Raw genomic sequence first — 17,489 nt, forward strand, 5'->3', positions numbered from 1 at the left:
TGGTATGCTTCTTTTCCTTCCATTTTGCTGTAAGTCCTAGCTTCAGAGGAAGTTCAGCTCTCCTGTGAGAATATGTAAACACTATCTCTGAAAGCAGCAAATCCAGACTGCAATGTTATGTACTCATTCTGCAGGAAGACCCTCTGTAATGTATTGCTGGCAAGGGCATCCCTCCCTCTACACCTCATGCCTTCAATGTGAAGCAAGAACTTCAGCATGGCATGTGCCAAAGGAATCTAGCTATTAATATGAAGGGAATTTTACATTGGCATTAGCTGTAAGTAGCTATTTGCTGTGCTCTATATTTGTTCTATATTTGCTACTGAAAAGTCCTTTGAGGAGAAAGTGCAGCAGACTTCACCCATGCAACAACCTGTGAGCGCAGTTTAGAGCTGTGACTAGATTTGTGAGTACTTTGTTCTTTAGACAGCAGAGCTCTTAAGAGCAATCCAGAAACTCCACAGTGATCTGTTGGCCTGCCCATGAGTGGGTTAATTAATGTCAGTGGGGTTGGCATGCAGGGGCCGAGAGCAGGAGAGCTGAACTTGGCTTTTCCACAGCGCTCTTCAGGACCTCCCTGATTCCACCACACCACACAGTAGCCCTCAGCACATGCTTTCCATGCCTTATCTGCTCTGGGATGAGGAGGCCTCACCCCTCTCAGAGTGCTGCTCTACTGGTCCCTGCAGTAACCACGCTGCAGGCACCGGCTGGCTTTGGACATCTGCCATTGCTTATCATGCTAACCAAAGGGAAGCCCTTTCCAAATCCATCTCCCAAAGGCTGTCCTTTCACGTGACTGAGTACTTAGTTCAGCAGTATAAAATACTTTCTTCCTCTCTCTCACTCTCACCTGTGTCATTTGCTGGCTTAGTGACTTCTTTTTTTCTCTCCAGTAAAATTCAGAAGCTTCAGATTACCAAAACAGCTGCACATGCTTTGTCTGGGTTAATGCATTTAAGTCAGGCTCTGAGCTGCACTGAGTGCCAAGATCCTGGATCAGCTGCTTCACCAGAATTATGCTGCTGTAATGGAGCCCTGCATTACTCTATTGCAATTATTTTGGCTTGCAGCTGGCTCTTCCCTCTATATTTTTACTGAAGTGAGATAAAAAGGATTTTGTCTTAAAAATAGAACTTTCTTTTCCGAGTCTCGCTGAAGCTTTGAGTTGCATACCGTGTCTGATAGAGGCGCCCATCCATTTATCTTCAGATTTATCTTCAGGAAGGAGAGTGAACCATTTTTCTAATAGAATCTGAAAAACAGGAACTAAAGGGCCTTAAACGTAAAATAGAAGGATAAATGAAAAGAGAATAAAGTAAGTCACATAATAACATGGTTTTAGGTTCTCAGCAAGAACAGGTTTATTTTCAGCATCAAGCCACTTAGCACTAGCAAGTTGTGCTTACAGCTGTCCCTGTAATTTAGCAATCCTTTGTGTAGAGAAGTGAAAGAATAGATCGAGATTTTAAACTGTTTCCCCAGCCTTGAGTCTCCTGTATTTGTATCCTTTCTAGCTCCTTTTAATGCTTGTTAATATACATTTCTCGTCACAAACCAGCTCTCGGGTTCTCCAGCTGATAGTGAAAAGTAAACTGAACGCAATCATTTATCTTTGAACTGTTCAACTGTGCCCTTCTTCGTGTTCTTGTTAATAATGCCAGGTCTCCTAGGAGTGCTCTCACGCAATTTTATCACATAAGCATTTCGTTTGACCTTACCTGCTGTTCCCCTGGAACACGGGGGAGGAAAAGAAGCCCAAATGCCAGCCTGCCTTAATTAAAATTTTAGTCTCAGAAGATGTTACAGTCTGTGATTTCATTAGGTATATAATGACAGTGTTTAATCATACCTCTTATTTGTCTGGGCTTTTTTACCTGCGGAGTTTTAAAACAAATCTTTTCAGGCGTGGAAAAGTAACTGGTGGTTACTGATGATGCAGGTATGCATCCTTAAGTCATTCATAAAAACTTCTTCCATTGCATCCATGGTTTTGCATCTGTGCTCAAAAGACAGCTGCTTGAATAGTGGAATGGAAGGGTCTAAGTAACAGTTTGGCGTGCCTTGTGAAACCATTCTCCATGAGACAGGGAGCACGCATATAAATAGGTTTTTTTTAAGTTGATGCTATTCCTTGTCTCCAGCAGTTAGAGCCTGGCTTCTTAGAGAAAGGGAAAAAGAAAATGTAATGGATGTTTCTTTGGTGCTGACATGTAAGAAGCTCGAAGTATCACAGGTATGTGGTATTACTTTCATCACTTCACAGTGGCATAATCTAGATCACCATATCAGGAGGCCTTCTTCCAGCAAGATGGGGCCATTTGTTTTACACTGTTACTATTCTGGAAGAAAAGGCTATGCACAAAGCACTCTCAGATCTGGTACAAATGTACCTCATTCCAGTTTATGTAGGACAAGCAGAGTTAAAAATAGACTTGTGAGGCCCTGATCTCAAATCGTTTGTACTGGGGTTGCTTAGCTATGGGATGTGTTATTCCTCTGATCCTTGCATTTTATTAGCAGTTGGGAAGTTTCCTGTGTTGTTTGTGGTGTCTGCAGCAGTGCATGAAACCATGCTTCAGATGCTCTGTGCTTTGGGTTTCTTCCAGCCTTTGAGGTTGCAAAACAAGATTTCACATAGCTTTGTGAGAAAGAATAAATGGTGAAGACAAGGATGGGAGGTTCAGCAGATAAGACAGGCCCTGCTCTACCAGCTGGATATAACTACCCAACGGGGGATTTCAGAGTTGTTACGCACAACAGATTTTCTTTTGTGTACGGGTATTTTCATCAGCAGTTTTAAGCAAATCCTACAAATGGGTCGTTCTGAAATAATGCAAAATTGCAGCCAACTTCCACATTTTATTTCTTCTTCTTCTGAAAGTGAAAGAGCTTTAATACTGTGTTTTGCACTGCTGACTTTGTGGAACAGAGACTTTTGCCAGCCAGATGAAAAGCAGGGGAACAAGCTGTCTTCTAACCAATGCTTTTCTTCCTTCTATTATGATAATAAAGTCTTACTGTCTTTTATCTCTGATGCATACATCTTGCTGAGCTCTATAATGCAGCTGGATGCGATCCTTTTTCTGTGGGCCTGCCAGCAACGATTCTGTTAATCGGGTTCAGGAGGCAGGAAGGTGCTCTTAGCAGAGCTAAGGCCAATTTAGGAACCAGGGAGCTGCAATTCTGGCAGCAATTATGTACTGAGAAAGGAAATTCGAAATCCTGCTGTTTTATAACCCCGGCTCTTCACTTCAGGCAGAGGTGCTCTTGTTTTTCCTTTGTGTATGTATGAAAACAAAACAATTGCACGATCTGATGTTTTGAGGGGAAGGGAATAGATTTTTAGTGTTAAGCTACTGTGTATTTGTTCTTCCAGCTCACACGGTATCCAGCTTACACCCATAAATTATCTGAGATGTCTTCGAAGGGAGCACAAAGCCCAACTATCTTACTAGCTGAAGACATTTTTATGTGTAGTGCAGAGAGAAAGCAGACACAGTAGGAGTGGATTGATCCACTGCAGCAGATATGGCTTACAGCACGTCTTTCAGATTTCAGATCCAAGCTGAAGCAACAGAGCTGTATACAAAGTGGTTTTGATTCCAGCTGCACAAGATGCAGTTCAGATCCTCAGACTGGTGCAGAAAATGACACACCAGTAGGGAGATGTTAATTAGTGTGCCTTCTGTGGGAGACTTCCGAACTGCAGACACTTAGGGGTGGTAATGCTGAAATCCAGCTCAGCACAGTGTGCTAGAGCCAGCAATGTTTGGGGAGGTTTTGTAGGTGGTCATTTTGTATTCGTGTGGGAGGTGAACAGCTGGTTGCAATACAGATGCGAGGCAAAGAATATCAGCAGGAGGTACCAACAAAAGCACATAGCCCATAGGGTTTTGTTCTAGCTGGCTGAAATGCGTTGCATCACATTCCTTCTTTCAGTTGTACTGGGAAGGGACTTTGGCACGCATGTCCCATGGCTTGGACGACTGGCCTGAACTCAAGTAAGGGCAGAGCAGAGCCCACTTCCCTCTCTCTTTCCTTGTATTTTACAGGTAGCAGTTAGGGACTGTTGGACAATCAAAGGGTTCTTTGTGTTAAGACAGCATTTGCTCTTGCTGAGCTGCTTGCTTCAGTTTTGCTTTCTTCCAGCTTTGCATGTACTTTGGGATGGACCAACTGAGAGCATTTGGCAAACAGGCGAGTTGCCAAAACTTGCTGCTGTGGGCATGACTGAATTGTAGTTTTATTAAGGCAGATTTTCTTCTTTAAGTTTCTGTGACTGTTGGGCAAAAACTGCATCCCACTCACACCTGATTTTAATATTTAAAGATAATTATAGCCTGGCAACATTGTGGAAATTGGTATTGATCAGATTCAGCCTGCAAAACTTGGAGAGCCATTGCTTCAGTGGTGGGGAGCAACCTAAAGTAGGCCAGAAATATTCATTCAGTAGCCACCTCATGTGTATGAGTTCTTTGCATGTGATGTCAGCTTGGTGGCGGTGCTGGTATGGGATTAAAGAAAAAGATGGAGGAATGGGAGTCCATGTCACACACGGGAGTTTGCCCAGGTTGCTGCAGTGTTTTGCAGAAGTACACACCATTTGGTTTTGTCTTGGGTTTGCTGGTGACCACAGCTCGGCTTCTTGGAGAACTGAAGGAAGCAGATGAGCTTTCAAATCACTTCACACCAAAACTGCTGTAAATTTATGTGCTTGCATCAGTTGGGTTTAGATGCAAGACGTTGTTAGAGGCCATTGGTGAGAGAAGAGTAAGATTTGTGGTTCAGGGAGTCGTGCCAGGCAAAATTCTCATCATCCAAAGTGCTGATTGCTCTTTACCTGGAGTGCTGATGCACATAGTATAAAGCTGTCTTGCTAATGTATGCTTCAAATCTGAAAGGAGTGGATGTGCTGTTCACGAAGGACATGTGCTGAGGCTAGCAGAGCACCCAGCCTGTTATAATTACAGCTCTGGGTGATGGTACTGGCAGGGGTGCGAGACCACTGCATTTTCTCTTCTAAGCTCCGTAGCCTCATTAAGAAATTAAAACATTTGTGGGTGTTTCAAGTAGTGTTTCTCCCTCTGGGAGGTCTTGGCTAGCTGACTGTCAGCATGGTGATGCAGGCTATAAAGGTTCAGAGCATTACCTTGATGATACGTCGGCCTCTTCCATTTAGACTGAAATCCAAGGCTCGTTTTTCCTCTGAGGCATTCATTGAAATTCTGCGCACGATTTGTTCCTCTGGTTGTTTAACAATGTCTCTCATGTTTGCCCTGATTTAAAAAATCCTCCTTTGTAGCGGAGATAACATAGAGCAGGATGATATAATTGCAGTAAAGAGGCCCTGGAGCTCACAGTAATAGGATGGTTCATCTGATGTGTACTGCCATTAGAAAATAACCCACGTATGTGTGTTCTCAGGGGACAGTAAAGAGGCTTTTAAGGATTACACTTTATGTAGTATGAAAGCTAACGAGCAAAAGAGCAAGTATGAAGAAAACTTACTGCAGAAAGCCTGGTACCATTTCCTGTTTTCACCCGTTTCCTGATACCTGTGTAGCTCAAAAATGCCCTTCTCTGCCCAGGAGTGCACGGCTTTCCCTCCTGAGCCTTCTGAGAACACCATATTCTTTCTTACCTCTCACTTTTGTGCAGGAACAGAAGCCAACCAGTAACCTTAAACATCCCATGCGTGATTCATTATTCAAGGGAGCTGTGGTTAAGAGACTGCAATAGCTCCTTTTGGACCACAGAAGTGACAATTTCCTGTAAAGGCAAATAGTCAGGACACTCAAACCTTTGTAACACTTTCTGCCATCTTGCACCTAAACTGCATAGTGGTTATACCATCATCTGGAGCATTTCTCCTGTGATTAAAGGTTGAGGGAGCTGGGATTGTTTAGCTTGGAGAAGAGAAGGCTCAGGAGAGACCTCACTGCAGTCTTCCAATACTTGAAAGGAGCTTACAAGCAGGAGGGGGACTGACTTTTTACACAGGTAGATAGTGATAGGACAAGGGGGAATGGATTTAAACTGAAAGAGGGGAGGCTTAGATCAGATTTAGGAAGAAATTCTTCACTCAGGGTGGTAAAGCACTGCCACAGGCTGCCCAGAGAACTCTGGAGGCATTCAAGGCCAGGCTGGATGGGCTCCTGAGCTGTCTGTCTAGTGGTTAGCAACCCATTCCACAGCAGGGGGCTTGGAACTAGTTGATCTTTGAGGTCCCTTCCAACACAAGCCATTCTGTGATTCTATGATCTACTAACAGTGTTTGCTGATACAGAGAAGGATTTTGTCAATACATTTTGGCAGGGCGAAAGTGCATGTTATTCTAACAACCCTGTGAGATGACACCTATGTGTTTAGCATGAGGGTGGCACCTCCCTCTTTTCATAATATATTATAAATATGAGCTCATGGCATGACTGGGCAATAAGTTAGTCCTATTGGTGAATATGGTGCACAACGCTGAGGTGAAGAGACAACTATCAACAGCAGCCTGATTAAAATAATGGTAATGTAATTGCATTGAGAGCTGACAGCAGGGCAGCTCTGATGTTGACCCCAGTGGTATCTGTCTGTGGAACACCAGTCACTACCATGTCTGTGTATCGTGGTTCAGAGCCCAGATCCAATGTTTGGTGTCATTCCTCAGCTTAGCATCACTTGGTCTTTGGTCCGCCATCAATCCATTGGTCATTGCTGCATCTGCAGCTTGATTTGACAAATGCCACTGATAAGAAATGAATCGTCTTTTGAGGCTTCCACCATACTTGGTTTAAAGGAGCAGAAGGCGACTTGCAGTTTATTATTGCTTCATAAGCCTTATGTAAACTCAGTTACAGCATTTCTGATGTTGGTAATTTTTGCGACTAAAAAATATGCTGACTCCATGTTTGCGTGCAGGAAAAGAGCAAATTTGAATGTATAATAATCTGCTGCATTTGGGAGATGTTTGACTCTGTGTTCCAGCCAAGTTCATCACTTGTGGAATTAATTTTGGTTTGTATTATTTTGCTTGGCTGACATTAATCTCAGGTCTGTGGAAAAGACAGCCCTAATGCCCCAAAATGATCAGAGATCCCCTGCAATTCTCAAGCGTCAGGAGGGGTTTGAAAGGAGAACTGTCAGTTCTCAATAGACTGGCAGAAACAGAGCCATAAGTTACTTTATTTTTCTTACATAATGAAGAAACACTCAGGTGATGATTTCCAATTCGTTGAGCGTATCAAGCCATATACTTTATTCATGAATATAAATTGAGCAGACGCGAGACACATTTTTCATATCAAAATAACACAGCATTGCTGCTCCTGATAGTTCTTCTTTGCCTGAAACATGCTTATTCTGACAACGTTGCTACAGAGTTGATAGTGCACGGCATAGCTACACGTTAAAAATATGAGTACTAAAGGCAGAATACAACTGGAGGAGGAGTTATTCACAGATCCATACTGACCGTGACTGGCTGTATTTTTCAAGGACAGGATCCTTCCACATCATCTTGTCCTTTTCCACCTTTTTGTGCAAAATTCCTCATCTCTAACCACTACCCTCCTCCAGGAAGCTCACTCTCATCCAGCAAGGCTGGGTTGTGTTGATGCCACATTGTTTCCCATCCACGTTCCTGCTTCATTAGCAGATTTGCCCTATGGAACTTCTGGGCTTTGCCCGTTTCTCAGTCAGTCCTATAGGAGCTGTCCCGCAGAAAGCCAGCCATTTTGTGGTGCCTTTGAACTCAGACCAACTTGGGGCTGGAGCAGAAGCATCAAAATTTCAGCCCTGGGCAGGTACTTCTGAATTCCTCTTGTGCCAAATAAGAAATGAGTAGGATGGAATATGACACATGTCATACCTGCTCCAGTTGTACAGGAAATCTTGCAAAAGGGAGATGCTGTATACTCAGGTGCTGTTCCTGATTAAATAAAGCCATCTCCGTATACATCATGCTAGCGGAGCATTGCAAGGAAGGTAAGAGAAAGGGAGGATGCTCTCTGAGGCACAAATCTGAAGATAAGAAATGTGGCCTGAAGGAAAGCTGCCAGGTAAGACAGTGATGGCCAAGTGCTGGTGTCCTTGAAATCGATGGGGAGTGGCCTCAGAGGAAGAAGCTGGCAGCCAGTGGCACCCTGTGTCTGCGTAGGGCTTTAAATTGCATCCTGACGTCACGTGTCCCTCAGGGTGGCCTCTCCCCTCCTGCAGGGCTGCAGGATGTTCACCGTGACTGAGAATGGTTTTAATTGTGGCCCTAAAAGCGACAGCATACATGAAGGTGGCTTTCTTCTTGCAGGTTACCAGCCTGTCCTGCCGAACCAGCAGCAAGGGTTCCAGGGCCTCATGGGAATGCAGCAGCCTCCCCAAAGCCAGAGCCTGATGAATAATCAACAGGGAAACCAGGTGCAAGGCATGATGGTGCAGTATCCAGCCATGTCGTCTTATCAGGTATCACAAGCTGCAAAGACTGTTTTTTTTTCCTTCAGAGAATGTGTAATTGAATTAAGTTTTCGAGTCACGGAATGGTCTTTATTACTTCATTAGGGAAGCATGTGGCAGGAGGTCTCCAGATAAATGCCCTTTTAAGTCAAATTGGTTTCTCTGCTTCCTGTTTATGTATTCTTAGTACTTTCGATTTTCATTGTGAATTGGGAATACATTAAATGAACTGTTTATTACAGCCTGCAGTGCGGGTGAAACTTCACAAAGCATGAAGGAATCATACTACTTTTTGTGCCAAAAATGAACTCAAGAAATAAGGGACAGAAACACTGTTTTCTGTTTTGTTTTTTTTTCCCCTCTGCCAGTGCAGTATTGCTTTCTGTAATCAAATTGAGGGCTGTGCCTGATCCAGTTAAAAATCACTCATCTGTGAAGACTGTTGCCAGTGTCTTAAGAGAGAGGATCTCACTCTGCCTTCTGAAACATCCTATAGCCAGAGAGAGATTTGTTTATTGGACTTAGGAAGGATGTGGCTTGTGTCATACCGAGTCCACAGATTACCCAGACATCTGCCTTATACCTGGGTTCTGTGAGTTATGACAAGAGCCTCTAAGGCTGCCTACAGAGTGGCTAGTGCTTATGTTTCCTGGCAGTCCCTCTGGAAAGTTATAAAACTTGATGATGTTAATCCATTTCCATAGATTGATAAAGCATCCATTCACCTCTTCCTTCCATCAGCTTCCCTGAAAACACCACGTCAACCCAAATGGAAATGGAGGAATTGCTTATGACTGTATTTTTCCCCTTATGTCTTAAGATTTAATATACAGAAAACGTGTTTTAAAGGTGATGAATAGGTTAAAGGCCTACATTTTTCCAATGGCCTAGGTATATTAGGGTTGAGTCTTCTGTTTGCACTGGTGCAGGCAATTCACCCTCAGCCATATCAAGACATTGTCCCTTGATAGTATCGATTTCTCTTTAACCCATCTCTAATCTACAGGATGGCCTCAGGGTTCAGAACTGTTCTGAGCAGAAGAAAGGGACATACTTTGTCTGAGTGTGTTGTATACCTAAATACAGATAGAAGGAAGATTCAAATACGTAGGACCTACTTGAATTTCTCTACCAATTACTGCTTTTTTCAACCTGTTTTTCTCCTCCTGTCTAGGTGCCAATGACCCAGGGTTCTCAAGGACTGCCACAACAATCATATCAACAACCAATCATGCTACCTAATCAATCAGGTCAAGGAACACTTACAGCCACTGGAATGCCTGTTTACTGTAATGTCATACCTCCTGCCCCACAGAACAACCTACGGTTGATTGCCCCACACTGCCCCTCCAATAACGTTCCAGTTATTTCTGCCAGCTGCAGGACAAACTGTGCGAGCATTAACAATGCAGGGTGGCAGGTCAAGTACTGACGCTGTGGCCTAGCGTGGATATACAAGGATAGCGGTGCATTATTTGACAAATAATCTCATGGCCTTCAAATGAAGAGGAACACAAGAGAATAATCAGTTGAGGACAAAAGTACTGACTATGCTCAAGTGATTCGCTGCTGGAAAAAAAAAACCTGTAAAAAAAAAAAGATAAAATAAAATAAAATTTTGAAAAAAAAAAAATAATGTTTGCTGGTTAATGGTGCATATTTTTGTCATGTCTGCTAGGTATGCCTTTATAGCTTAGCTAGTGACATGAATTCATTGAGGTAAGATTTTTTCCTACCACTGAACACCACTGTGTAGATTGTAATATCCCTGATTCGGATTAGTTTTGTACTTTGTGTTGAGTTTGTGAAGCTAAAAGTATTTAAAAAACAAAAAAAATTATAATAAAATCACATTGTACCAAAGCTGTAACGGAGATGATAAAAAAAAAATAAATAAAATGAAAACAAGAGTTACCGAATGGAAGGAATAATTTATATACACTATAGAGGTTTTTTTATGGATATATACTGTATTGTAGTGTTGAATCACAATAAAGCTATTTGACCTCATGGAGAAAGGTCATCTTTCTACCACCTGCTTGGTCTCCTCTCTGTTTCTGAGTGAGTGATCTTCCCTTTGGTTTCTCTATTGTCTTGTTTTAGGTGAGGTTGACGGGAAAATTAGGCTTCATGGGTTTGTGGGAGTTTGGGGAAAAGGCTGAATATCTTAATATACAGTACCATAACTGCAAAGGCCGCTTAGAAGCATGAGTGTAGATACTCAGAGGTGCCAGATTATCCTAAACTAAACTACATTTGTGCATTTCCAGTCCCCAGCTCCACTGATGTTACAAACATGATTTGCTACAGCTGCTACCTCACAGTTCGACCTCAAGAGGTTGAACACAAAGCACAGATGTCCAGCAGACCTCCTATGCCGCTTGTGGGAAGTCAGTGGGGCCTAGCACGTCTTCCATAGAGATACAATCCCAGTCATTGCTGCTGTAGCTATAAAGACATTTGAAACAAAAGGATGACTGCCCATGAATCTGATCCATCGTATTCAAGTAGTGGGGATGAAATATATTTTTGTGGTTTTGGCTCTTAAATCACACAGAACAGTGGTTAGCCAGGAAGTCAGATTTTTGTTAAAAGTTTTTGAGGTGTTTCTCATTACATTCATGTTCACCAGCTTGTTTTGATCAATTATTCTGCATACATAAATGCTGCATGGAGTTCCTCAGACTGCTTCAGTGATGAGAACATTTGAGTTGCAAAACGTGTTTACCAGACAAGTGTCTGTTGTTTCTCTCACTTAAGCTGCTTTCAGATCAGTTCTGAACACCTTTAGGACAGATAGCAGTTGTGCGCCCCAGAGTTATGCACACGTACTATGAGAAAGCCTGAGATTCTTCTGTGTGAATGTGTTTAAGAGTCATTTGGATGTGGTGCTCAGGGATATGATTTAGCAGAGGCTTGTTAGACTTAGGGTACTATGGTTAGACTGTGACTGGACTTGATCTTCGAGGTCTTTTCCAACCTGGGTAATTCTATGATTCTAAGGTCATGGTGATGACAGTCGCCAATGCCCTTGGCCATTGCTAATCTGAATGTGAAGCAGCTTTGGTTTTTCCTTACATGCTTTGGCTGTGGAAGCACGAACAACAAGAGTTATAACCCACATTTAGAACAAAACATTTTTCTTTTCCATACGATAAACATATTTTTTTCAGGGATACCTGTTTTTTATGTCTGTCTTAGAGTGTGGGACTTCTACTGGGATGCAGTCCTGTGGCACAGTAATAAAGCAGAACACTGATTTTCATGTACAGTCATCACAATTCATTTGCTGAACGAACGGCTGTCCTTTCCTGTCAGGGCTGGAGTCCAGCAGGAGGGACAACCAGTGACCTTGGGCAGGACAGGTTGAGCTGGTGGGGAGGCTAAGCAAACTACTGTACAAGGTGTCTGGAGTAAGAGACCCCTTAGTAACCACTGTGTTGAAATCTTGTTTCTTCTCCGAATCATTACTCTAACCCAATCAATCTTCTTCTGCATCAAGAGAATTGAATTAATTGCCTGGTAAAAACCACCTCCCCTCAGCATCATCCATCAATGGGCTGTAGATCCACGCAGTGGCAATAGGGAAGGGAATCAAAAAGCAAAGCCTGGGAATCCTGCTTTTGTTAAAACACAAATTTCCTCACTTTCTTAGGCCACTCTATTGGTCACATCCCTTTAGCAAATAGCATATCCTGTGACTGACCAGTGCTGTGAATTCCCATCTCTCTCTGCTCATTCAGTGAGCGGCTTACATAAAATATGCAAACAGCTGTTGGAGCAGGGATCGTTCTGGCCTCCTGCAGGAGCATCCACCTGCAGAGCCAGGAACCTTTCTGCTGAAGGGTGGCTTTGATTTGCTATGTAAATGGAGCAGCTTCAGGAGGAGGTCACAGCCACCACCCCAACACGGCCTACATGCCATGATTGTCTCACTCTCCAAAGAGTTTGAATCTCCTTAGGCATAACAGGAAAACCAAATTTGATCTCCCTCAGCTATGAAAATGCCCTAATTATTAAGGTATCATATCCACGGGGGATACATCTCACATGATGGTGCACTTCAGTGCTTTACTCTGGAAGGATTCATAATTGAAGAATTATAAATTAATTCTGCTTCCATATCAAGTCAAGTACAAAGAATTAACCTCTCATTGAATTTTTTTATACCGTAAAATCATCTTTTAAGCTTTTTCTAAGTTTTTTTTTCTTCTTACTGAAAATAATGCAGGGCATATCCTGAATTAAGTTGATTGCATCAGAGGACACTGCTCATACTTTTGGATGAGTCTAACTCACGTGAGCTGTACATCCTAACAGAAGACAGATGCCATCTGCCTGTTGTTTTGCCCTAAACAAGAAGCAAATGATTTCCTTCTAAAACTGTATTCCGTTCTGGTTCCATTTAACTCCATGCGAGCAGCTTCTTGTACTCAGAGAAGACTGCATAAATTACTTCAGCAGCAAGGAGGGGCACAGGGAGACAGCAGTATGCTGAGAGCATCCCACTCTGCCCCGTTATCTACTTTGTAGCATGGCAACACATGCAGGCACTACCATTGGGTGCTTGAAATGCAATTTCTCCATCAGCATTCCTGACAGCGATGCAAAATGCTCACTGATCAGTGTTGTTTGAGCCCTCCTGCCCACAAAGCTGTTGAACTGTGGCATGTGGTGTCCCTCCAGGGTTAAGTGCATTAAACCAGAATCCTCCCCTAATATGAGCTCTGTGGGTGCTGCCAGACAGGTACGTGTGACTTAAAAGAGAGTTTCAGGTCAAGAATCATAGAGTCAAACAATATCCTGAGTTGGAAATGACCCACAAAGATCACTGAGTCCAACTCCTGGCTCCACACAGGACCACCCAACATCCAAATCCTATGTCTAAGAGCAAATGCTTCTTGAACTCCAGCAGCTTGGGGTTGTGCCCACTGCCTTCTCCCAATACACGGACAAAAGAAAATAAGAAATAAAAAGCTTAGTAAAACAGAAGTTTCCAAAACAAACAAAGCACCTTTTTTTTCTTTTCTTTCCTTTTTTCTTTTCTCGTGGAACATACAGACAACCTGTTCCACTGATTCCTGCGGGATGTTAGGTTTGGCTTCAGGTATGGAGGGGGCAAGGTCAGAGAAGGAAGCTGTACTGAAGACTGCTAGATGCAGAGAACCTGTGTACATCATATAGAGGCAGGTAGTAGCCTGAAGAAATGTCACATAATTGCCCTATTCTTAAACCCTTCTCCAGATGCTGTTACGGATGACTGGTGATGAGCCTCTGGCCTGACTAGATACAGCACTTCTTTAAAGCAATGCTCATCTTCCAGTGCTTAACAAATGAATCAAAAAGCACTGATATCATCTTGCATCATGCTGTAAGAAAACCTGTAAGTATCAGAAGGAGAAGGAAAATCTAACATGAGCTTAATTTTCATCCTTGTGTTTAGTGTCAAATGCCTCTGACTGCAAGAATAACCATTCCTGGCCTTATGCAGCATCTTGTTCTGCTGCTCAGAGACGGATGTAATGCCATGCTGAGGATATAATAAACCTTCCAGTGGGAAGTGCCTCATGATATCTTTCCATCATCTTTCATTTCTTCTCTGTAGCATGTAATTGTTCATTAGCTTTGCAAAGAGTAATTATGTTTGAGCAACGCTTTTGTGCTAAGAGGTTTTTCCTTCAGCTGATATTAATTGAAATACTTTTTCAGGTGACTTTATTTTTATATAATCTGTAATTTTAGGTCAAATGTCCTGACTTTTCTGAGCGACAGATATAGTTGCTACTAAGAGTGTTTTTTTACAGTGTTTTGTAATTGACTTAACAGAAGATAATTGATGGAGGCATTGCATGAATAAACTTCTGTGGAGTGCCTGAGATGAGCTTTCAGGCTGAAGAACAGCAGGTGTTCTGGGTAAACTCATGGATGGCTTGCTGGAAAGCAGAACTGAAGTCTTTTCTTCCCAGTTTTCATTGACAGAGATCAGCTGCAAGCCTGCTCGTTCTTCATGAAGCGCTGAACCTTAGCTCATCTTTGCGTACCCAAGGAATAGTTTTAAAGGCTACAGATTTAGGAAAGCAAGTAGAAAAAAACAACTTTGTCTTTTATGTTGTGGGTGCAGTTTTACAAAAGACAGCTGTAAAAAGGAAATGTAAGCTCAGGACAATGTTACAGCAAAGATAAATGCTCCCCAACTGAGAAATTATCTCCATTGAACTCTACTAAACAAATCTCTAGAGGAAAGCTTGAAAAGAGTCCCGTCAAAGGGCCCTGTGTATCCTGAGATAAAAAGCAGACTTCATAGTTGCTAAGCCTATATAGTTTTTTTCAGCCCTAAGGGTGAAATGTGGGTTTGAATCAAGGCACTTGCAGTAGCCAGGTTTAGCTTGGAAACCTACACCAGATCACCTCCACCATGATGAAGAACTACCTTTATCTTCCTGGGAAACAGATAGATATGAAATCCTTTGGCAGTTTTGCTTGTAGCAACTGGCCCAGTCAGCATGAATATCAACGCGTGATCATTGCGTCAATAGCAGATGAGACTATAAATTTTGAATTTAAATCCCACTGACTTCAATCCCACTGGAATCAAATGCTATGTGATGGGGAGATGGATGGTGGGAGAAAAGGCCTTCTGTGTATCATAGTATCATAGTCTCGTGTGGGTTGGAAGGGACCTTAGAGACCATCGAGTCCAACCCCCCGGGATTCGAGCCTCTGTGTAGCAGAGCGGAACTTCTACCACTTGCGCCACAGGGGGGATTCGAACCCAGGGCCTCCAGTGTTGCAACACGGCATGTAGGCACGTGTGAGTAAAAATGTTCATAAAGTTAAGATGATATGCTTCTTTTCTGAAGCCTTTCAAAAACAAAAAGATTTACAAAATCTCCTGTGCAATGTGCTTCTGTTTCCCGCATTCAGCATTGCTGAGCCATTGGGGGAGTGATTTGGTAATGGGACACAGCGAAGGAGATCTGTGGTCATGGTATAATCCTTTGATGTGTTAAATTTCATGCAGTTATTTGGACACCAAATTATCTCATCTAAGAATCAAGGAGAGAAAAAAAAATTGACATTGAGATCAAATCTTAATTGGTAAATCTTGACAAATTCTGGCTCCAAGATAATATATATATACATATATATATCATATCCACTAGTGGAGATTTCTATGGGAATTAAAAAGAAATTATGTTCAGCACCACAGATGTCACCATTGGTTGCAAAGACCAAGAGATCAAATCTTGAAGTCTGGATATTTGTACGCATATATTTGTGTGCACATATGTGAATGGAGGTAACAGATATTTGTAAGGTTCTTAGAAGCAGCATAGGTCAGAGTAATGCACATGTACCTGCTTGGCGCATTGTTGTAACAGTAAATGGAGCCCCATTCCTATTTGGAAGCCCAGAACCTCCCTGCCAAAACCCCCCAGGGAGATTCAGCTCCTGACTGCACTTAAGGAATGAAATTGCATGAAGTTCATGTGCAGCACCTGAACTACCCTCCTGTACATGCTGATGGCTGCTCTTTTCTGTTTCATCTGTGCAGATGAAAGGCTGAGCTGTGCAGTGTGCTGCAGTTCAGTGCTGCCTCAGGCACCTCCGCCCTGCTTCCTACCAGGCGCATGACATTGCTGGGCAGCACATCCCCAACACTATGGGGTTTGATGCCTCTTTTGTTGGCACAGAGGTTGGAAGAGCACACATCACAGGGCTCGCTGCCTTCTTCTGCTGGGCTAAAATGATCAGCGTGTGACTGGGAAATGACAAAGCGGTACTCAGGTAAATCTGGACACTTGGATAAATCTGGAGCCCTCCTGCTGTCCTGGAGATGGAGAGAAGGAAAAAAAATGGTCTGTTTTAAGTATTTTGTGTGCAGATTTTTATCTCCTCAGTCCACGGGGACAGAAAGCTTATATATAACTGGCATATGGTGGAAGGAGTTACTGCTGATGTGCAAATAAAGATGTTGCAGACATCAGAGCTGTCACACTGCAGTGGAATGAGCTCTGGACATGAAGCATTCATACTGCACTGGAAAAATTTTGATCTAAGAGTTGTTCTATCATTTATTCATGTGCTTCTCTGCTCCCCTGGACAGGAGCTGTATTTTTTAAAGGCTGCCTTGTGCTACAGCAGATGTTCTGTGGTACAGAACTAGAAGCATTGCCTCTCCTTGCTGAAGAAATAATTGGGGCTTGGATCAAAGTATTATTTTTTTCCCCTTTCTTTTTGAGTGTGAAGGCTGATCGCCTGAGCAGATGAATGTATCTGCTTAGCATAAATGTCTCTTGGTGAGAGTAACTCACACTGACCAAGGATGAGTGCGTGGAGAGAAGCTGCAGTGTTTCCAAACCATTCACCCAGTGCAGGACCCCACCGGTAAGGCTGTAATTTATGACCACCCTTTGTCATTGATAAAGCAGGAGGTTTTTGAAGAAAAATACAGGGAGTGGTGTTTAACTATGAAGGCACCAGTGAATGTCTTAAAATGGGCAAAGGAACACACATACTATTGGTGCAATCTTTGCACAGCACAAGCACAAAAAGGCCAGGTGTGGTCATGCATGAGGTGCCAGGGCATTTCTAATGCCAGCAATATGAATAAGATCACTAGGAAAAGGATGCCTAACTCTCTGGTACCCCTGAGATCCAGAAGGGAGATGAAAGTGATGCTAATAACCACATGGCGGGAGCGTTTCTGCGGGAGAGAACTGATCTTTTGAGCTCACACAGAAATGCAGGCAGAAAAAAGCACCATTAGAGCCATCCCCAACCGGTGCTGTCTGAACAGCACACGTCCCTTTGCGGCTGCTGCCTTCATTAGGGGAAGAGCTATTACCTCAGTTTTTCACGGTGAAGACAAATCCTTTGCAGAGAGTGCAGTGTCTGGGGTGGAATAGATTGCTCATTGTAAGTCCCAGCTCCTCTCTCTATTGACAGAGGGGAGCAAGACAATTAGTGCAGCTCAGTGTCCAGCTCCCAGACAGGGAGACGTGGGATAAAGGGCATCCAGGGAGACCGATGACCATGAGCACTGCCTT

General features: G+C 43.0%; 1 protein-coding gene across 1 annotated transcript in view; it reads left to right on the forward strand.

Moving 5' to 3' along the window:
- Positions 1-10,470, forward strand: part of ARPP21 (cAMP regulated phosphoprotein 21) — a 122,905-nt gene extending 112,435 nt beyond the window's left edge. Inside the window, exons 20-21 of the mRNA XM_015854205.2 lie at positions 8,297-8,448; positions 9,614-10,470. Of these exons, the coding sequence (XP_015709691.1) occupies positions 8,297-8,448; positions 9,614-9,871 (410 nt within the window). The 3' untranslated portion in view covers positions 9,872-10,470. The remainder of the gene's footprint in view (positions 1-8,296; positions 8,449-9,613) is intronic.
- The last annotated feature ends 7,019 nt before the right edge of the window (positions 10,471-17,489 follow it).

This window comes from Coturnix japonica, chromosome 2 (assembly GCF_001577835.2).
Source record: "Coturnix japonica isolate 7356 chromosome 2, Coturnix japonica 2.1, whole genome shotgun sequence".
In the NCBI taxonomy this organism is placed as follows: Eukaryota; Metazoa; Chordata; class Aves; order Galliformes; family Phasianidae; genus Coturnix; species Coturnix japonica.